General features: G+C 39.8%; 1 protein-coding gene across 1 annotated transcript in view; it reads left to right on the plus strand.

Annotated features, from left to right (window-relative positions):
* Positions 1-2,611: 2,611 nt before the first annotated feature.
* Positions 2,612-21,438, plus strand: part of LOC139710044 (scavenger receptor cysteine-rich domain superfamily protein-like) — a 39,495-nt gene continuing 20,668 nt past the window's right edge. The window contains exons 1-12 of the mRNA XM_071621991.1: positions 2,612-2,639; positions 4,400-4,529; positions 6,869-7,053; positions 10,353-10,661; positions 14,884-15,007; positions 15,401-15,630; positions 16,723-17,028; positions 18,111-18,223; positions 19,005-19,200; positions 19,715-19,844; positions 20,340-20,506; positions 21,176-21,288. Coding sequence (XP_071478092.1) covers positions 2,612-2,639; positions 4,400-4,529; positions 6,869-7,053; positions 10,353-10,661; positions 14,884-15,007; positions 15,401-15,630; positions 16,723-17,028; positions 18,111-18,223; positions 19,005-19,200; positions 19,715-19,844; positions 20,340-20,506; positions 21,176-21,288 — 2,031 coding nt within the window. The remainder of the gene's footprint in view (positions 2,640-4,399; positions 4,530-6,868; positions 7,054-10,352; positions 10,662-14,883; positions 15,008-15,400; positions 15,631-16,722; positions 17,029-18,110; positions 18,224-19,004; positions 19,201-19,714; positions 19,845-20,339; positions 20,507-21,175; positions 21,289-21,438) is intronic.

The following is a 21,438-nucleotide window of genomic DNA, read 5'->3' on the forward strand; positions in this document are numbered from 1 at the left end:
TTAAGCCGCCTTAAACATCTCTATTGACGTGTAATCATGTCCGCACCCAAAGCAAGCTCTACCGCGGATTCTTGGTCGTTTCATGTTAATATATTTTCCATCCGACTCCCTGTTTGCCGTTTTAACAATTATACCACATAATCTTCTAATTGACTTACCGATATTACTTATACTCTATTCATTCATTTATTTATTTCTTCTTTTTTTTGCGCACGAAGTGTTAAATATACGAAAAAAAAAAAATCATCCTGGAGCTCAGGCTAATGGCTCTACAGAATGCTGATATTATGTAGTCATGGAGCTACCACAAGTTGTTGCTCAATAGTGTCTACAATAGCGTGCATACACGTGTAAAACATGTAATATGTGGATACAGCGTGACGAAACGGTCATCGTCCCCTACGTGACTTGGCACCAGCTGTAGATAGCAAGTCGGATTTCCGCAAGCGATAATTTAGAAGACACCGCGGGAAGTGAGCTCGGTTGTAAAACGTCCCCTCTTTGTTTCCATAATCGCAGCGCTCGGGACCCCGCCTTGTTTGACACAATGGGACTGCGGCAGTACCATAATACAGTTGTACGATACGCGATCCAGTTTGACGCGATCATGACTGATTCCGCGCTATATAACCATAAGAAGAACCATGTAAAAAGATGAAGAGAGAGAATGAGACACGGATCCGGAGAGATTGAGATAATCATATAGGTATTATTATAGAGAGAAAATGATAGAAAATCGCACAGTATCGCACGAAACCATTAAAGCCATCGCTCAAAAGTTGGATCTCGGTGTCGTTTTCAGAGCCATAGAACGCGAGTTCTCCCAAGCGTCACTCCATCTTTGAGTTGAAATGAAACCCGAGTTGCCGTCGGAAGCGATTAATCGTGGAGTGTATAAGCAGTAAATAATAATTGAAACATACACCGATATCGTCCAAATTTCTTCCTCAAACATGGTAGATTATATATAGGGCGAACTGTCTCTATAAGTTCAATCTTCCTCCTTTCTGTTTGTTGTTGTTGTTAGATTTCTTTCTTTTTAGATAATCATTTTATGTTAAATCTTTGCCCGAACAATTGCTTACAAACTACAGAAAAAGCCCGCACATGATGTTTGTCCGTCCGTAATGATATTGATGAGCACTTTTTATTCCCTAAAGTTTATCTGTAGCTCGGCATTTTAAGTAATTCTACGCCAGTGTGAAAGTTGAATAAATGGCTGTGGTCATACATATTTTCCATAAATTGACAGGAGGGTGAACATGCATTTAGCTCTACGGCATTTCTTAAATCCAAGGAGAAAAACTTTCAGGATTATGTCTTTGTGGTACACCCTCTGATATTGATATCGAAATTGTCGAAAACCTGCGGAAAGTTAATTTGAAATTACGTCCGATTGTAACTAACGTTTCTGTGCGCCCCTTCCGTCATTCTCAAAACATCGCACTATAGGTAATGCCAAGATCGTATTATGATCTTGGCTTTACCTTACTCTGCGATGTCTTAAAAATCAAACAGAGGACCTCTCTATCCAATGTGAGATCAGTATCAGACGATGCTGATCTTAAAGGACTGCACTCAAGGACTTTCGAAACCTTTTTTTTTTTTGGGGGGGGGGGGGGGGGGGGGGCGTTTTATGTGAAACGCGATATTCTATTCATCGGGCTCTCCAGCGCCGATTCTCCCTCTCTCTGCCGATACAAGTCCGAGATTTATCTCTCGTTTATGTTTTTGGTTTTGTTTGTTTTGTTTTGTTTTGTGTTGTTTTATTCTATTTTTTGTTGCTTGTTTTTTTTTTCATGCCTGTATTCCTTCTAAACGAATTCCTGGGCGGATTTTCATCGTAATTATAGCGTTACGGATACATTTACAAATAGCCCCCCCCCCCCCTCCCACAAAAGAGGAACAGATCGAGCTAAAACGATCAATACACCTTGTCTGGATATTCATTTAACCCTGTAATTTCCACTTGCAGCCTAAATAGAACTAAGCATATCCGAAAAAAAAATCGTGAATTTGTAAATACCATTATATATTCTCATAGTTGGCTGATGATTCCACTTTGTTCTCGGATCATAAGGTCAAAGATCTGAACGTGAGGTCACTGTAGTATTTCTTTCAAGCTTCTGACAACTTAACTGAAATTTAGAACAATTAGATGATACTCGAGTTAGATATACTTAGTACCTTTTTTATTTAATCATCAATATTGTTCTTTTCATAATGATTCATATTTTTCATTTATTTGTTTATCGTAATTTTTTTGCCTTTGCCTGCGTTGCGTAGCGGAACCGAGACATAGGCGGCACTTTTTCGTCGTCGTCAACAATTTGGTGCAACAATTTGGTGCAACAATTTGGTGCAACAATTTGGTGCACTTTCCACAGCTTTGAGCTATGATCACCAACTGTACGCCACTTGTACATAACCTAAAATGCCGGTCAGGTTCGAATTACATGGGTTAAGTCCGACAGGTCAAAGGTCAAAATAAAATGTCAATGAACTTTCCCTGATAAGCACTGTACTCACAGTGTTGTGATGTACTCTCGATAACTTTCAACAGTTTTGAGCCGTGACGACCAAACTCACGCCACAGGTACATAACCTAAATATGCCGGTCAAATCCGACAATGTCAAAGGTTAGAAGGTCATGAACTTGCCCTGATGATAAGCACTGTAATTACAGTGTTGTGATGTACTCGCAATAACTTCTCACAGATTTGAACTTTGACCACCAAATTCACACCACAGGTATATAAAACCTACAGGTGAAATTCAAGTTCAAAATATGGGTGTAATCTGACGAGTTCAAAGGTCAAAGGGTAAATAAAATGTGCACTATACACATGGTATTTTGATGTACTCTCAATAACTTTCACCAGCTTTGAGCAATGGCCGCCAAATTCATATAACAGGTGCACCACCTAAATATGCTGGTCAATTATGAATATTGGTGAATTCCAAAAAGGTCAAAGGTCAACTAAAGGGTCAAACTTCACCTAATAAGCCTGTATGTATGTCACATAGTATATGATGTACTCTCAATAACTTTTCACAACTTCTAACTATGACCACCAAATTCATACCACAGTTCATTCACCTAATGATGCTAGTCAAGTTCGAATATTGGTGAAAGGTCAAAGGTCAAAATGTCAGTGGAGTTTCCCTAATTTAAGCGCCATAAGTTGTATGTTCGCAATAACTTTCCACAGTTTTGAAAGTCATTGCCACAAAACTCAAACCACAGATAACATCACCTAAAGATGCTGGCCAGGTTTGAATATTAGTTAAGTCAGACAAGGTCAAAGGTCAAAAGGTCAATGAACTTATACATTGAAAAATGCATAATCACAAATCGCGTTACTGGCAAGTGGGTTGATGAGACATCGCTGTGTAGTGGCATATATGCATTGTTTATCTTGGAAGGGGGGATTCTATCCCCTGTGCTTATGCTTGTTTGCTCTACTTCTAAGTATTATCCATAATGTCAGAGGTCAAAAGTCACTGAAGCGTGAATCACTGGACGTATAATCTCAGTGTCAAGCCTTAATTGGTAGCTTTAGCTTGGAATGTCCAGTGGTGATACAGTCTAGTAAGTAGGAGAAAAACAAAGAGACACTTATCTAAACAAAATGGCGGAATGAAGGGTCAAACTTTGAGGTCAATTGTCATTGAATTGGGCTGAAAGTACATCGTGTGTGTATCTTTGTGTAGCCTGAGCTTTCAGCTTGCAATGTTTTCTGTAATTTATTTTTATTTGGAAGGAAGGATAAATATGAATGGGAAATCATTCCCTGTGCAAAGAGGGAGAAAAGGTCGATACTAAAGGTTAAAGATCAAGCTCATGCAATTCATTTCACAGGTGTCATAAAGGACCATACGGCATTACTGGTATGTCCCATCAGCTCTATGTTAGGCAGTGAAAAAGCTGCATGTAATAATATCAATAATAATGATGATGATGATAATAATAACAACAACAACAATAATAATAATGATAGTAGTAATAATAATAATAATAATAATAAATTACATTTGCCTCTGGAAATGTTATATATATTTCTTTTAATTTTGTTTTTTAAGGCCATTATGACCATTGGAAGCTTATTTAAGCTGATATGGCATTGGGATTTAGCAGTCATTGCTGTTGGATTTTGGGAAAAACCACATCACTATCCTCACTGAAAGATTTAGTGCGTATACCGTGATGTATAATTCTTTTTTTGCCACTAATTTTAGACAGTGTCTACATTGAGATTAGCCAGTTGTCTTGCTGGTTTTGAGTTACAGTACATGACTGTATAACATGCTCTACCAGTGTATTCCAACCAAGTCCAGCTGTGATGAAACTGTCGATGAAGCATTCATATCGCCACTTGTTAATGTGTCTTCCAAACAGAGGATGGTGATGTGAGGCTACAGGGTGGTGCCAACAGGGCCGAGGGCCGCGTGGAAGTGTACCATTCCGGGGCATGGGGCACGGTCTGCGATGACGGATTCGATCTTGCAGATGCCAACGTTATTTGCAGGTATTTGCAGGTGACATGATAGAAGTAGACAACTTGCAAATGCAATACAGAGGGTATAACCAGTCATCCCTACTGACATTGACATCCACTCTGTACTTTCGTCGTGCGTCGTGCGTAAACTTTTTACATTTTCATCTTCTTCTTGAAAACCCCATGACCGATTTTCATCAAACTTGGCAGATAGCATCCCTAGGGGGTTAGGAACTCAATTTGTTAAAATGGGCACCATGCCCCACCCAGGGGGCCCCCAGGGGGGCCCAAACCCCCCAAAATTAAGGAATCTGTAAAAATCTTCTTCTCTAGAACCAGAAGTGATAGAGCTAAGTTAATAATATGAGTTAGTACATTGATGACTGTAGTTTCAAGTTTGTTCATGGCAGAATCAGGGGTGCCCCCCTTGGGACCCAGGGGAGGGGGGTGGGGAAGGGTTCTAATGGGGCCTAAATTGTACATTTTCATCTTCTTCTTGAGAACTCCATGACCCATTTTCACCAAACTTGGCAGGTAGCATCCCTAGGGGGTTAGGAACTCCATTTGTTAAAATGGGCACCATGACCCACCCAGGGGGCCCCCAGGGGGCCCAAACCCCCCAAAATTAAGGAATCCGCAAAAATCTTCTTCTCTAGAACCAGAAGTGATAGAGCTAGGTTAATACTATGAGTTAGCACATTGATGACTGTAGTTTCAAGTTTGTTCATGGCAGAATCAGGGGTGCCCCCCTTTGGACCCAGGGGGAGGGGGGGGGGGGGTGGGGGTGAGGAGGGGTCCTAATGGGGCCTAAATTGTACATTTTTATCTTCTTCTTGAGAACCCCATGACCCATTTTCACCAAACTTGGCAGGTAGCATCCCTAGGGGGTTAGGATCTCAATTTGTTAAAATGGGCACCATGCCCCGCCCAGGGGGCCCCCAGGGGGCCCAAACCCCCCAAATGAAGGAATCTTTAAAAATCTTCTCTAGAATCAGAAGTTATAGAGCTGAGATAATACTATGAGTGAGTACAGTAATGACTGTAGTTTCAAGTTTGTTCATAGGAGATCCAGGGGTGCCCCTCTTGGGGGTGGGGGGGGGGGGTGGTTGGAAGGGTCCAAATGGAGGCCTTGTTTTTGTTTCCTTAGTGATATTCAATAATATCTAGAGGAAAAACAAATTTTCCCCTACCAAAGTTTGGGGTCTCTGGTTCATATCTCCAGTTACACCAGAATTTATCAAAAAGATTAAGGCCTTCATTCAAGAGACATGATTAATGCATCTCAAAATTTGTGATTTTATCTTTTGTGTGTGTTTATGTGTAAGTGTGTGTGTGTACAATTATATATGGTATTTTTCCCACATGTCATGCCATAAATATATCCCATACCTGTAACTTAACCCCAAATCCAAATCTGTATTAAACCCGTAGATCCTAATCCCAGGTGATGACCCTCGTAATTTAATGCGATGCATGTCTCAATGTCCTCCCCCTTTTCGTCATGATTAGGGTGTTGGGATGAAAAGGGAGGTACACCAAATATTGTATGAAATGTGACCTTGCATCATAGAGTTGGTATTTTAGCATCTAGGTCAACAGTGTGAATTTATTTTTTGTTTGTTTGCCTGAGTTGTCCTTCAGGTTATATTAAAGTGTGAAGCCTGAAATGTTGACAGATTTGTGCTTCTTGCAGCTGCTTTTTTAATTAAAATCCAAGTTGCTTTAATTGGCAATTTACATTCTTTTTTTCTCTTGCTTTTCTTGCATGAAAGAAAAGGTAAATACATTTTAAGATGGTCAGCAGTAGAAATTACATTTCAAAATTTTGAATAAAATGTGCCTAATGAGACCTGAGTTTTAGGATTTTTTGATAATTCTGGTATGTGGTTGCTATGATGGAGTTTTAAAGCTGTGTATGTATGTGTGTGTGTGTGCACAATTGAGAGTAAGTTAAAATAGTGAGTTCTAGTAGATCAAAAATGTGAATGCTCCTTTTTCTCACAAGGGATATTGCTACAAGTTAGATAAGTTTGAAACATTAGTTTGGAACATTGACTTTTGATTAAGTATCATCAAGCCTAGAAATTCATTCTAAACCTCAAAATTTTGACTGAAATTCAAAAATACCTTTTGATGGTCGTCATGTGGTGTGATGTCATACGTGACAAGATTAACTATTCTCGAGATGGCAAGCAAGTAGAATATTTCATGAGGGGTCATGGTAAGAGTACGAATGAAGAGTTGTTTTAAGAGTGCATCTACCACATAATTAGGAAGTGGATACATAAAAGTAACTCTATGATGTGCCCTAGATGGCATCATGGGGCCAGATTCTACAACCTCTCTCATTTCTCTCCCAAAATGCACAGACAACTTGGCTTCCCATCGGCAAATGCGTCGCACTGCTGCGCACACTTCTCCCATGGGTCGGGGGTCATCGCTTTGGACGACCTGGCCTGTGTCGGCACGGAGGGGAGACTGATCGATTGTCCGCACAGGGGTTGGGGCGAGCACAACTGCGCGCACACTGAGGACGCAAGTGTAACATGTAATGGTGAGTGATATGATTAGTATTACTATCTTTTTACCCATTCAGGTCCAGGGAAGAAATAATTGTTTTGTCATCACTAAATTGACACATCTGAATTTCAATTTATATTCTGAAAAAACAGGAACATATGCGGCATTAAACTTTTGTGTAGTGGAGCAGACAGCCTTTTTTTGAAGTGCAAAACTTTTGCAAAATATTTAGTGGCATTCTTTGCATTATGTAGACAAACACTTTTGTGTGCATTTTGCATTCGTGAATCTTGGCTCCTTGCAAAATTTACAAAAGTTTCATGCCCTACAAAAATTTCTTGTCTAACAGTATTGGAAAAAAATCAGATAAAACATGGAGGATTTCATTAAATCTCCACAAAATCAGAAAGAATTAAAAAAAATGTACTCATTTCATTGAGAAACAGGTTTTAAAAATTCTGCCACCTGAAACAATATTATATGCAATGAAAACAATAAAGGGCTTAATAATTCTAAGAATATTTTTCGCTTCCTTATAGAACTCTGGCCATGAATAATTGATGAATGGAAAAAAAAGTACATAATATGAATTGTAAATGTGTCTTCTGTGATTCAATGGCTGTAAAGTGAGACTCCAGATGCAATTTAAGTAAACTTCCAATTAGATGTATGTTGCTTCGTATTGAAACAGAACAATTATAGATGTAGATCAGTGTGAATTGGGGGAAAAATGAAAACATGAAAAAGTTTTTTTTTTTAATGTTTAAAGAGTAAGGCAAAGTGGCAGCTAGGTGTTGAGGAGCTCTCCATTCTATTTTCACTCAAAACTCACTAATGTCTAGTTTTTCTCAAATATTTTGCCACAGAAAGAACTTATCTGCCTAAGAGGACACGCAAGACATGTTGAATACCAAGACCAAGTTAAAAGAAAATATTTCTTTGGAATTTTTTTAAAAGAAAATTCTTTGTCAGTGGTATAAATAGATAAGAAAGAATGAATGAAAGAAATAAAATCCAGATGACGACTTGTCATTACCACATAGAAACCAAAACAAATGCGTAGATAAAAACAATCATTCTTGTCCTGAAATATTGCTGAAGTGTCTTCTAAACCATATCCCCTCCCCCACTCAGTGTTTTGTACACTGTCTTTGCTGTTTTTCATTATGGAAATGTTAAATAACCCACTAGATTCTATACCATGTTTCCTGGCAGGAGATATATGTGCAAACGTATATTTGTGACAACAGAAGGAGGTTAAGGTTGAAATAAAATCATTGGTTTCAAATCCAAACACCATTTAACCTTGCCTGGATGAAGCTTATAACCTTACCCTCCCCTGGAAGCAAAGAAGAATCCGAAAGTATAAATAAAAGGATTCAAAATCACAGTTTCCTTGCTGTTTTTTTTCTTTTCTGTTCTTGTAATTGCACGCTGAGCTGTACAGAGTTCTGCCACTTGTAAGACCTTGCTACTTTTATTTCCGTTTTGGCGGTTATTTACACTTGACTGTCGGAAAACCTCATCCTTCCTGCTTACGCTCAGTAATTTCTGTAACATCTGCACTTAGAGTGAGGGTCTGTTCACCCCACCCACATTTGATGCTTAAGCACCCACTTTGAACCTACATTTGGCCCAAATAAGAGGTGCCTAACCCTGGTGGAAAAAGAAACTATGTAGTAAATTCAGCACATGTGTCGGTTATGATGACACAATAATGTGCCTGATAGCACTGGGTATCCTCTCCAATATAAGTTACTTTTCTTCCAAATGGCTCTTTCAGTATATTTTTTTTTCACCCCCATCATGCCAGCTTTTCATTTTCTGTCCCTTGCTGAAGGAGGGACATGATAGATTAGACATCTTGTTAAAGGATATACAAATGTATTTTTGGAAGGCAGAGGTTTCAATCCAGAAACTCGTGTCCAAGAGTCTCAAGCCTTATCCACCAAACCTACAGTGTACAGTACTCCCACAATGTACAGGAGTTCTAATAGTTAGAATGCATGTTTTATTTATCCTTTTATATGTTTTCCACCAATAGCCTCCAACAATAATTTTGGCGAAACAATCATGCTGTTTTTGTAGGATCATAATTGTTAGGTCTGTTTGATGGTGTAGCATTTGACTAGTAATGAATACTTGTAGTTTTTTCTTCTCCTGAAGTAAATGGTATTTGCAAAAGAGAAAGTGTTTTTGTAGTGAGGAACAACATTTCCGACCATTTTTCCCAGCTTTCATATAAAAATGGTAATGAGTATTTGCCAATAAATCATCTGAGATAGTTCTCATTTAAGACCTAAAAACCTCAGCTGTTTTAGTCATTCGACAGCCCATCCTAAATTAGTTTTGTATACTCTGTTGCATAAAAAAGTCAGGCAATACAGCACATAACATTTGGCAATGTTTCTGCTAATGCAATTAAAGTAAAACACACACAATCACATTTACATGCTCACACACACACATATACCTCACTTTGATTCTTGACAATTAGGGGCATTTTGAGTTCAGGGGCTGAAACCCAGCAATCCAGGAAATCTTATTAAGACATCCGAGACACAATGCGACACATAATTCTATGAAACAGCATTAGAGCTCGTGGACAAAGAAATGTCAGACTTCCTGCAATTCTCAAAGCCATGAGACGCCTTATCGGCTGAATCTCAGGTCAGTATTACTAGAACCAACTCCTCCCAGGAAGTGTAGAAGAGAGGGGGAAAAAAACTGGTAGTGGTTGTGTGTGTGTGTGTTTGTGTGTGTTGGGAAACTATTAATATACTGATTTCTGTGTAAGGAACTTTGGACAGTGTGCAACACTATGATTGTGCCAGTTGGCAAAGGGTTAAGGCGCTCATAGAAGTAAAGTACAAATTGCAGTCATACCCCTGCCAAATGAAGTTTGAAGGTGGTATGATATAAGAATCTTAGAATTAAGTGTTATGTAAATGTGGGTCTCTCATATAGCAGCATCAACACCAACACCAAACGTGACAACACCAAATTACATATTGATAATCTGTAGGGGTGTTAGTGTTAGCCGATGGAGACAGAGCTCATAAATCACCTACAAGAATAGTTTGAGCTCAGTTTTGCAGACAGCATTTGACACCGGGCCAAACACTAGCTCCCGGACATATGTCATACTTTCAAGGTCAACCTGCTAACACAGACTATTTTCAAGTTTGGGGTTATCGCCAGTGCCAGTGTTGAGATAACATTACGTAACACCTGCACCGAGCACCGAACTTGAAATCACTCATCGCATTGTCATTCTGTCTGCCATCATAACTCTTGAAACTACTTCTCCATTACCCTACTTTCGCCCTCCAGGCAACATCCGACTGGCCGGCAGCAACAGCACGCTAGAGGGGAGAGTGGAGGTTTACAAGGACTCCAACTGGGTTACCATCTGTGATGAGGGCTGGGACAAGGTGGACGGGGACGTGGTCTGTCGGCAGTTGGGCTTCCCAGGGGCCAATGAAACGTATGCAGGGGCCCGCTACGGGCCGGGGACGGGGCCCGTGCTACTTAGCAACGTGCAGTGCGGCCCCGACGAGACCGAATTCTTCAACTGCACGATGACGACCCCGCCGCCGCCCACCTGCAATCACTCGCAAGATGCATCTGTAAAATGCCGAAGTGAGTTTGTCCGAATGTTCTTTTGAGAATTACTGCGTTAAGCTTTTTAATAAATCAAACCACACCAGAGTGTTAAAGGCAACCCTAGTTCACCTTGATATGTTTTGCCCACTGTAAGAAGACTGAGTAGAAGTCTGATAATGAGGGTAAGCGATAATTTTTTAATACAAAAAGATCTCTTGCTGAATTTTGGTTACTCTTTTCTGTCACCTTTCAAAACCTTTATTTGCAAAAATCAAGGGTTGCAGCTGCAGAGATACTGCACTTAGTCACAAACAGTGTCAGAAGAAATTGCAGTTTCCTATGACTTTTGGTTGTACTTAACCCTAACTAGGTATTTTATTGTTTTTTTTGAATTTCTTATTTATTTCTTTGTTTTTTTCGACTTTATGTTTTTCATTGTTTTTTCGATGAAATTTGTCCGCGACATCGCTCTGAACAAGAAAATATGTTATTTATTGATTTTAATCAATAAAACACCAAAATAATCATGCTTTTATGAAATTTGCCAGTAAGCACAGTTTGCATTGAAATTGTACACGAATTAACGTTTTTGAGCAATTTTTGGTCTGACATGCATGTACATATTTATGCGTAACTTTGGAACTGCGCGCCTGGGCGTCGCAAATTTGGTGTCAAAAGATGCGGGAGACTCGAAAGAAAAAAGTCATGAAACGTCGCAGCGATAGCTTTTTGTGCTTGCGATACATCGCGCGGAAAGTCGAGGGGGGCCTCGGAGGCCCCCCCCCCCCCCCCCCCCCCCCCCCCGGCCTAGTTACGGTTAATATACACAAGAAGTGTTGTCAGATAGATGTATGTTTTTTTTTTCTGTTTTTCCTGTGATTACATCACGTTTGGTCGTCTAGATAACAAAACAATGAAAATCAAAAAATTTTAGAACAAAGAAATACATGAGAATTGGGAAACAAAAAGAAACAAGAAACATTCAGGTTTCTTGTTTCTTATGGATATTTATTTGTCTCCTATTTAAATGCTTTTTGCATTTTTCAGTTATATAATTGTACACGTTGGTAAATATTGTCAAAATGAACACTAAACATAACCCTTCGTCAAGTTACAAGTACAAAATAGAATTTTTGCCTTGAACTAACCAAAATGAGAAAATTCAGAATTTCACGAAAATTTTGAACATCAAAGTGTACAGTAATATAACAGTTTAAACATCATGCCAAGTCTTAGCTGTCATTTGATAATGTGCAAAGTGTATTCATCTATAATGTGAACGGAGGGCCATTCTCGTCAAAACAACCTGATAAGAGTCTAAAGTCATTGGCAAGGATCACAAACATAATACTCAAAGTCATTTTAAGGGATTACGAGCTTTGGCAAGGCCAAGGCATCCTAATCACAGCTTTTCATAACCCATGGTCATCATTATGGGACCCTTGTGCATGAGATTGACAGTTTTGAGCTGAAGGAAACACTTTTATGGTTAGAAGGGATTAACAGAGAAACACTTGTGTTTGTTCATCAGCCACATTTGAGCAGTTGTGTCACACAATTTGAACAAGTGTTGTACATTAGTGTTCTGATGCCAAAGCTAAATTATCGTACCAAAGCCTCTATTAGTAAAGTGTCTGCATGTGTGTGTGTGTGTGTGTGTGTGTGTGTGTGTAAGTGGTTGTCTGTATGTTGGGAGCTCACTTAGGAGGTTTATGGAAAAGTTGGAGTCACATTAGATTATTTGGCCATCTTTCATGTCAAGACGCCATGTTGGTGTGCGTCAATGCATTGTTTTTTGACACAGAGAAGCAGTTGGTGTCTATGTATTACAATGTACATGCTGTGTTGTGTCACTTGATTAAAAGAAGGAAAGAACTAGACTTTATCCAGGTGAATCCCAGGGCTTTGGATTATAATATGGTGTGACATTTACATCATTATACATCACAGAGTAGATATGTAACAAGGTGTTTATATAATATGCAAAGTACAATGCTTGTGTAGACAGATTGTCTCTTGACCTCCAAATGTTTTGAAATCTAGGTTGATCTGGCAAGGCTAAAGCATTCTTTTCACCCCCCCCCCCCCCCCCATGGACCATGCACCTCAGCAATATTAGTTATTGGATATTATGCTGATAAAGCCATTACCATTGTATGTGTAACTCTTTATTTGTGAAGTGACCTACATTCTCAAACCAGAAATGGCCCCCATCGTCAAAACTTTCAATCTCTGCATAAAACTCACTCATTTTGTATGCGTGGAGGGTTAACGTTCCAGTTGTAACAGCAAATTTTGTTTTGAAAATAAACCTGTAACAGAGACTGACTTGCACAAATGTGAATAATGGCAAATGAGATGTCATTACTCTTAACCATGTACTGTATGTGCCCTTGGACATTATAGGCAATAAACTTGCCAATCTTTCGAAGTATTATTCAGTAATCCATTCAAACTTGATACAGTTGCTGATGAGCAGACCCACTCGTGGCAGCATTTCATGGAACCTGTCACTCACTGACAACTGTTTTAAGCTACTGAAATCCTTGTATCTGATAGGCTGAGAGCAAATTTCCCAGTGAAAATCACAGACAAAACATTTCAATGAAATTTCACTCAGATGTAGCAATGTTCCTCAGTCTATTAAACAGGAAGGCCATGCTAACACAGGAGGGATTAGGGGATTAGGTAATCTCCTTCAATGACAGTTAATTGCCACAAGTCTAGATGCCAATCAGCTAAGAGAGTGTTCCAGTATCCATGCCAGTTTAATAGGCAAACAAAGCACAGTAAGAGTATCAACAGTGGCAACTCGGCCATGATTTGGCAGAACTACCTATCTTGATTTTTTGACATTTTTTTTTTTTGACTTATTGAGATTTTCATAACATCATGATTAGTATGCTAAGATATGATATTATAACTCTTTGTCATTTTGAAAATAATTATCAATTATCAAGGGTTTTTTTTTTGGAAAAAATGACGTCATTGAGCTGGCCAAACTTCGTAAGTGCTATAGATACGTAGTACTACGTAGTTTTGCCTGATCGTACTCCTTCATTTAGGCAGCTTGAGCGGCTGGCAGAACTACGTATCTCAAGTTCCAATGCGTACGGGCGTGTCGTATTTATACACAATCTATGGGATTTTCATGATTAGGCAGAACTATGTATCTTAACTGATATGTGGCAATGAGCATACTTTGAGTTAGATAAAACATAAAAATGCCCTTTTTGTTTAAATAGAACACAATTCTAAGTTATGTAGGCGTTGCATCAAAATTATACCTTACAGGATCCTGCAGGATCCTGTAAGGTATAATTTTGATGCAACGCCTAAAGTCACTTTATGTTAAACGTTTAAACTTTAAACATGGATATCGCGAAATCACTTCAAACGAGATACGTAGTCTTGCCAGATCACGGCCGAACTGTATTCCTCGTACTACTACTGTAGAACATGATATATTCGCGGCATGAATTTTTCGCGAATCGGAGCCGACGGCCTTTTTTGCGTCATAAAATTTTCACGAACAGCCACTGGCATTCAGTGCATATAGTGTAGACAAGAACTTTCGCGTGCATTTTAATTTCGCGAATCTTGGCGCTCGCGAAATTAAAATGCACGCGAACATTCCTCGTTTTACAGTATACCAAGTTGGCATAAAATGTGTTGCCTCTGGTGAGAGGTAACTCATCAAGTACTGGAAGCCACACTTTTGTTGTGTGGTGTGATGTTCTTTTTATGATTGTGTTTTACTGCTCATTATTAATGTTTTGTTTGGTAGAATAAACAAACTTTGTTCCAAAAGAGCCCATTTTTTGGATGTAATCTTTTGAGGCCGTGCAGCATTTTGCAAGCCTCCTACATTATTAATTGTTTGTTAAGTTGAACTGATTCTTAGATTTACAATGTGTTACAGAAGATTGAAGTTATTTTCTCTCAAGTTGGCACATTTTTGTAAAACTTTTTTTTTCTTATTTAGTGCAGATTTCATATATTTATACCATCCTTATGTAATCTTTCTCCAATACACAACATGCACTGATATCTGGAAGTGTCAATTTAATGATGACTGGGTGAAAATGTGTTCAGCTCAAAAACATTCATTCAACACTTGATGGATTAACACCATAAGTGTGCCAAGGATATTTCTTTCATCCCGTTTCCATGGCAATTATTCATCTCCCCCCCCCCCCCCCCCTCTCTAATATGTGTGTCTCTTTTCATTTCCGTCATCTTCCCCCCTGGTGTACAGAATCCCTGCGTCTTACTAATGGGAGGAGTCCCATGGAGGGGTATGTGGAGGTGTACGACGGTTTTCGCTGGAGGCCCATCTGTGCCCAAAACTGGGGCATCGTTGATGCCCGTGTAGTCTGCAGGTCAGTCTCTAGCTGCTTCTTGTTCTCCTCCAGTTCAAGCGATCTAGATTCAAGGACCTCTCTGTTTTTGTCGATAAGGATCTGCAAGTGATTACTTTCTGTTTGGACCAAGTCCAGACTGAAAGATTTGGTAATGAACTCCTGAAAAAAGGTGTAAGAAAGAAAAAAAATGTGAGATACAATATGTATTTAACACATCAAAGAAATGCATACACTGTAAGTGATGCTTTATGTCACATGGCAAGAATGGAAATGATGCAAATTTTCTTACACATTCAATGGAGATGTAGAGGGGAGCGCTGCATACTCAAAACTGGATGAGGTTGTAAACTTAGCCCTAGGCTTGTTATTTCCCCTGGGGTGAAAATTCCTCCTCTATCTTGTTTCATCCAGTCAAATAGGGGATCTGGCTGCTATTGAGGCAACGGACGGGATGCGCTTCGGCCAGTCGTCCCAGAGCTACCTGATGTCCAACGTCGGCTGCACGGGCCAGGAGGCGGCCCTCGACGAGTGCCCGTTCACGGACACCGGGGACGCGGACTGCCAGAGATTCGCACCGGCCGTCGGAGGCGACTCGACGCTGCTCAACAACGTGAGCAACCTGGCTGGTGTCAGGTGTTCTCGTAAGTATATATACTGTAGTCAGTAGCCACGTTCACACCTCTAAAGTAGCATGCCAATGACTGCAATCCAAATCTCGAGATTCTTTTGCAAACATTCACACTGTCAGAAATATACCGCTAATGGCCGATCACAATAATTTGCCAGTGAATCTGCGCATACATGAAATCGGCCAAACTGATGTACACAGTGTGCTTCACTGCATGCGCCTCTCTTTGCCCTTTGCATCACAGTGGTGTGATGCGCTTGCTGTTGTTGTGGTGCGCATGCTGTTGTGATGTGTACTTGGAATGATGGGATATGAAGTCTCAAGATTATATGGTCAGGCGTTCACATGGTTACCGCGGGGCGTATTAGCGCGCTAATTAAGAAACAAGCACAAGATTTTTTTGTGAATACATCTTCTATGAAATGAGGACCAAGAATGCATCATATCTGTATGTAATTTCAGTTGATGAATATAATTATCTCCAATGCTGTTTACAAGGTCGGCAGCTCAGATGAACTTAAATGAATATATGTGACCGAGCTGTTTGTGGTCTTTGCAATGCAATATATGGCAAAGGGAAGGCAAGGCAGAGGCTGACATCTGTGAAACTTGCAGAGTATGTATGTTTGTGTGTCCGTGTGTGCTTTGATGAACAGTGTTCCTTCTGTACTGAAAAGTGGATATTTTTACATGAATAATTTTTCACGCTCAGCCGGGTAAGATGAGGTTTGTTGTGTTTTTAATTTTGTGGAATCGAGACATTAACTACTGGAACATCTAGCAAGCAAAAATATTTGCATAATTCTATTTTCGTGCTGGTGTCTGGTTGCATGAAACAACAAATGCGTGAAAATTCAACTCCACGAAAATTTCCACACTTACAGTATCTCTGTCGGAGGAAAATGTGAAAATTACTAATGTATGTGTAAAAATGTGAACCAAATGGGGATGTCACAACAGCCTTTTTTTTTTTTTTTTTTGTCGTATGCCTACTACAGTGTATCGAATGGGGCTATATGCATACATTCGATATCAATGAGGCATTGAATGGAGATACAATGTAAGTGTTAACCAATCTTATATTTGTCATCTCCTCTCTGGACAGCCGCGGTGCGTCTGGTTGGGAACAGCAACTCATCGTTCTTGGAGGGAGCGGTGCAGGTGTACGTGGACGGCGCGTGGGGCTACGTGTGCGCCGACCAGTGGGACAAGCAGGACGCCTCGGTGGTGTGCCGCCAGCTCGGCGAATACCCGCTGGCCAACAGCTGCTGCAAGGCGTCCAGCAAGACGGTGAATAACCCCGTCATGGCCGGCCTGGGCTGCCTGGGCACAGAGTCTCGCCTCCAGGACTGCCCGCCGTCCTCCCAGACACTGCCCATGGGGTGTCTGGCAGCCACTGCCAAGTGTCAAGGTACGTACGTAGCTGGCATTCTTCATTTTCCTCTATCATTTTTAGCTTTTCTTTGTCTTTGGGGCTATGAAGGCATCATAGAAATCATAGGTTTATTTTCAGAAATTAGTTCATGTTTTTTATTGCGATAAATTTGTCTCTTGTTCCCATTGTTACATGGAAGATCACTTACACATGAATAGCAACTTGTTCATTTTTGCAATTTCACTTTCATGCCTTGGAAGAGAAAAAAACTAATGTGTTCACTCTCGCATAAAGTTCTCTTGTTCATTTGACCTACCAGGTTGATAGCCAATTAGATTACCTTTAATATGGTATATTATAATGCTTTAATCTTTACCTAATGTTCTATGAGAAATATTAACTGGAAAAGTGTTTACTTTCTTTTTTGGTTGAGTATACTTTGTGTGCTTGGAGTGCTGATTGGCACAGAAAGCCCCATAGCATTGTACACACTGTCCGAAGTCCCTGGTACTGACAGGGTTAATGCCTTTCTTCATCTTTTGAAGGGCAAGTCCAACCTGGTATGGTAATGCTTGGTATGAAAGTAGCAATTTGGAAAAGTATATCAGTGAATGATTTAGGAGAATCCGGCACATATGTACCAAGTTATACAAAGTTATATATTGTAAATTGTGAAAGTTTAGAGGATAAGGCAAGTTGGCAGCGCTACATTGTATATGATACTGCTGCTGAGCAGCTCTCGATTCTTTTTGTTTACAAAATTTCACTAATTTTCATTGTTCTTATATATTTTGGTGTAGACAAATATTATCTGCTGAGGATGATAGGCAGACTCTAAGTTTATACCAAGAGTGGTTGTGATAAAAATTTTCTCAGGAGAAAGATGAAAATATTGCCCCAACTCTCACATGACACTTTGGACTGTCAGTACTACACCCTATGCCAGAATGTCACACCACTCTAAAGTCTGTCACATGATATCTAAGACTATGACATGATATCCAAAACTGTCACATGATATTCAAGATTGTCACATGATACCCTCTGCATCCTGTGACTGTCACATGACCCTCACAATCCACTCACCCTCTCCTCTTCCTCCTCCTCCTTCCTGATAGTAACGGTGCGTCTGATCGGTGGGCGGCACAGTCTCGAGGGAAACGTTGAGATCATCCACAATGGCGAATGGGGCAACATATGCGATGATAACTGGGGACTGGAGGACGCAAAGGTGAGAGGTCATTGGTTAAAGACGAAACATAGTTCTCATCCGCTTGCAGAAGCTGTTGAATTTACCCTGAAATGGAGACATGCATATAATGCATAAAAATGTGTGAAGTAATGCTGTGATAACACAATTTTAGTTGGGTAACAACGGAGAAGCGAAATGTTACCCAAAAGGTACACCAGACATATTGCGATCTCAGATCATACACATTGTGATTGCTACTTGATGTTCTGTATTCAATTGCAATGATTACAGTAGATCAAGCTGTGGCAGTATCCATCGCACAAGAGTAAAATAACATTTAGAGCTTGTTAGCTGCATGCGGTTTGATAGTACTTCTAGGGCACGAATTGATCATCACGTATAAACTAGGTCTAGTGACATTTTACCAATCTACTGCTGAACAGGGGAGGGACTTCAGGAGTAAAAGTTGTGTACTGTTGTCAGAACTACAGTATTTTATGCATTTGATCTCAAAATACTCCAAAACAACCCATTATCCTGGGTTGGTACTTGTTAGACCCTTTCACTGTACATGTATTGCAAGCAAATTCCAAATGGTGGAAGATAGATTTTTATTCTTTCTGAGAAACTACAATTGTATGTTTTAGCTTTGAATGAATTTCTTGTAGGACAGACAAGCTTTCATTTTGGTAATCTTTTTTTTGTTGTAAATTCTCCCAGAAATATCTAGTTTTTATCCTCTTTGAACCATTTGTACTGTGGAGACCTCAAATGCTCAGAAAATTGTACAGACATCTCGTATGGTATCCTATTTCTGCAGGTTGTCTGTCGTCAGCTGGGCAACTACGAGGTCGTTTCCCACTCCTGCTGCAGCAAGCATGCCCCTCCCACCCGCTCGTATCACCTCGACGACGTCGGCTGCAGCGGCACCGAGAGCAGGCTGGAGGACTGTTACCATAGCGACTGGGGCACACATAACTGTGGCACCAGCGAAGCTGCTGGCGTTTCATGTCGGAGTGAGTCTTGAAGATTGTCTACTCTTTTTTTTTTAAGTTTGTTGACCTTGGTATTTTTGAGATTCTGAGATTTTGAATGTCACAAATCTGATTCATGAGAGCTTAGGATGAAATATTTGTTGAGCACATCTAGAGCTGTTAAATATGTGTGTAGTTTGCTCATATATATATTATTAGCTCACCAAAAGTGAGCTATTGCGATCACTCTTCGTCCGTCGTCAGTTGTCCGTCATCCGTCCGTGGTCGTGCGTAAATTTTTACATTTTCATTTGTTTTCTTAAAACAGGCTAATTTGTGCTCATTTTAGCACGTGTGAAATTTTCAGGAAGTCCGGATTCATGATTAGACTCAGTTAGACTCACTAAATATAAGGCGTGTACATTTAAACTATGTGATTTGTGAAACATACAGTATGACACTGTGAGAGTTTGCTTTGCTGAGATTATGTTGTGTCATTGAATTTTATTGTGAGAAGATTTGGATTTCATGAATATATTTCTGATTTTAATGACAGATCTCCGTCTCGTCTCCGAAGACATCAGTGCCTCCAGTCCCAAAGGTCGAGTGGAAGTTGTCCACAATGGTCGCTGGGGGCGGGTGTGCGGTGATAACTGGGACATCAAAGATGCCAATGTACTCTGCAGGTGAGAAGGTCGTTTGTTGTGTCTTTGTGTGCGTGTGTATGTGTGTGGGGGTTTCTTTAGAGTTGTCATGGTTTGGTGGATTGGTCACTGTGTTACTAAGAGGAAGGTCCAGGGTTCAAAGGCCGTCCATGGCACCTGTGTCTGCAGGCAAGACAAATTCACACCATTCCTTCTCAGCCCATATGTGTAAAAGAATATTTTATGGAAAGCTGGTTATTAATCAATTAAAGTACTCATGTATAGATCCTTTGTATTATTGTCACAACATTTTATGGTGGGTCTCAAGACTTCCATATTTCAACCTGCGGCTGCCAGTCAGTTATTTTTTGTTATTATTTTTTTGAATTATTTGCAATAAACCATTACTCATTTTTTCAATTACAGAAATCATGTACTGTATAAACTGAGTCGCGTCATGTTCACAGGACTACTTTCCTACATGTGTATCTCACCTATAACCCTGTCTATACCCTTGTTGTGCCATTGATGAGACAGGCAGCTGTACAACAGCACGGCCGAGGCGCTTGGCTCGTTTCAGGCGGGGACGGGGGTCGGCTTCATGACCAACTTGGGCTGCACCGGCACAGAGACGATGCTGCAGAATTGCTCCTACACGCCCATCGAGAGAGACTGCGAGACCGACGCCACCGTCATCTGCCGAGGTGAGAAGACAAGTCTCTGGTGCCACCACGCTTGCCATCAATGCCTGTTATTCTTTGTTTTCAGACTCGGACTACACTTCATTGTAGTGGTAGTAGTGTTCGTAGTAGCGATGGTAGTAGTAGTAGTAGTAGTAGTAGTAGAAGAAATAATGATGATAATGATAATAGTAATGATAATAATAATAATAGTAATGATAATAATAGTAGTAACAATAATAATAATAATAATAATAATAATAATAATAGTAATAATAAAGTAATAATGATAATAATAATAATAATGATAATAATAATGATAATAACAATAATGATAATGATAATAATGATAATAATAATAGTAATAATAATAATGCCAATGATAATAATGATAATAATAATAATGATAATAATAATGACAATAATAATGATAATAATAATAATAATAATAATAATAATTTATAACTATTGTTATACATGATCGAAATACTGCAGCTACCACTAATGATGATAGTATTATAATTATTACAACAATATTTAAATCTGCAATGTTCATTCTTCAAATTGTTACCAGTCCCAGTTGATTGGAGCAGTGTACTGTTGTTTGGTGGAAAACGAAAAAATGAGTTTAGCTCTCCACTGCTGTAGTTGTAATATTTGTCATTGCATTCCTTGCAATGTGTTCATCTGCAGGGGGTCTGAGGCTTGTCGGCGGAAGGACGCCCCTCGAGGGCAGAGTGGAGATTTTCCACGATGGCCAGTGGGGAACCGTCTGTGACGACAGCTGGGACTTAAACGACGCCATGGTAAGACGCACTTGATGCATTTCTGTGCCTCCTCCACAGAGTGCCTCCAGAGGCATCATTCATTTTGTCCTCCCGTGATCTTGTTGACAAGCCCGATTGAATATTGATCTTGTGACAATCAGAATCGATCATGCTTCTGTATCTGTAGTA

The sequence above is a fragment of the Diadema antillarum genome, unplaced genomic scaffold (genome assembly GCF_040938485.1).
Source record: "Diadema antillarum isolate AM-2024a unplaced genomic scaffold, OU_Dant_1.0 seq00001495_RagTag, whole genome shotgun sequence".
NCBI classification, from domain to species: domain Eukaryota; kingdom Metazoa; phylum Echinodermata; class Echinoidea; order Diadematoida; family Diadematidae; genus Diadema; species Diadema antillarum.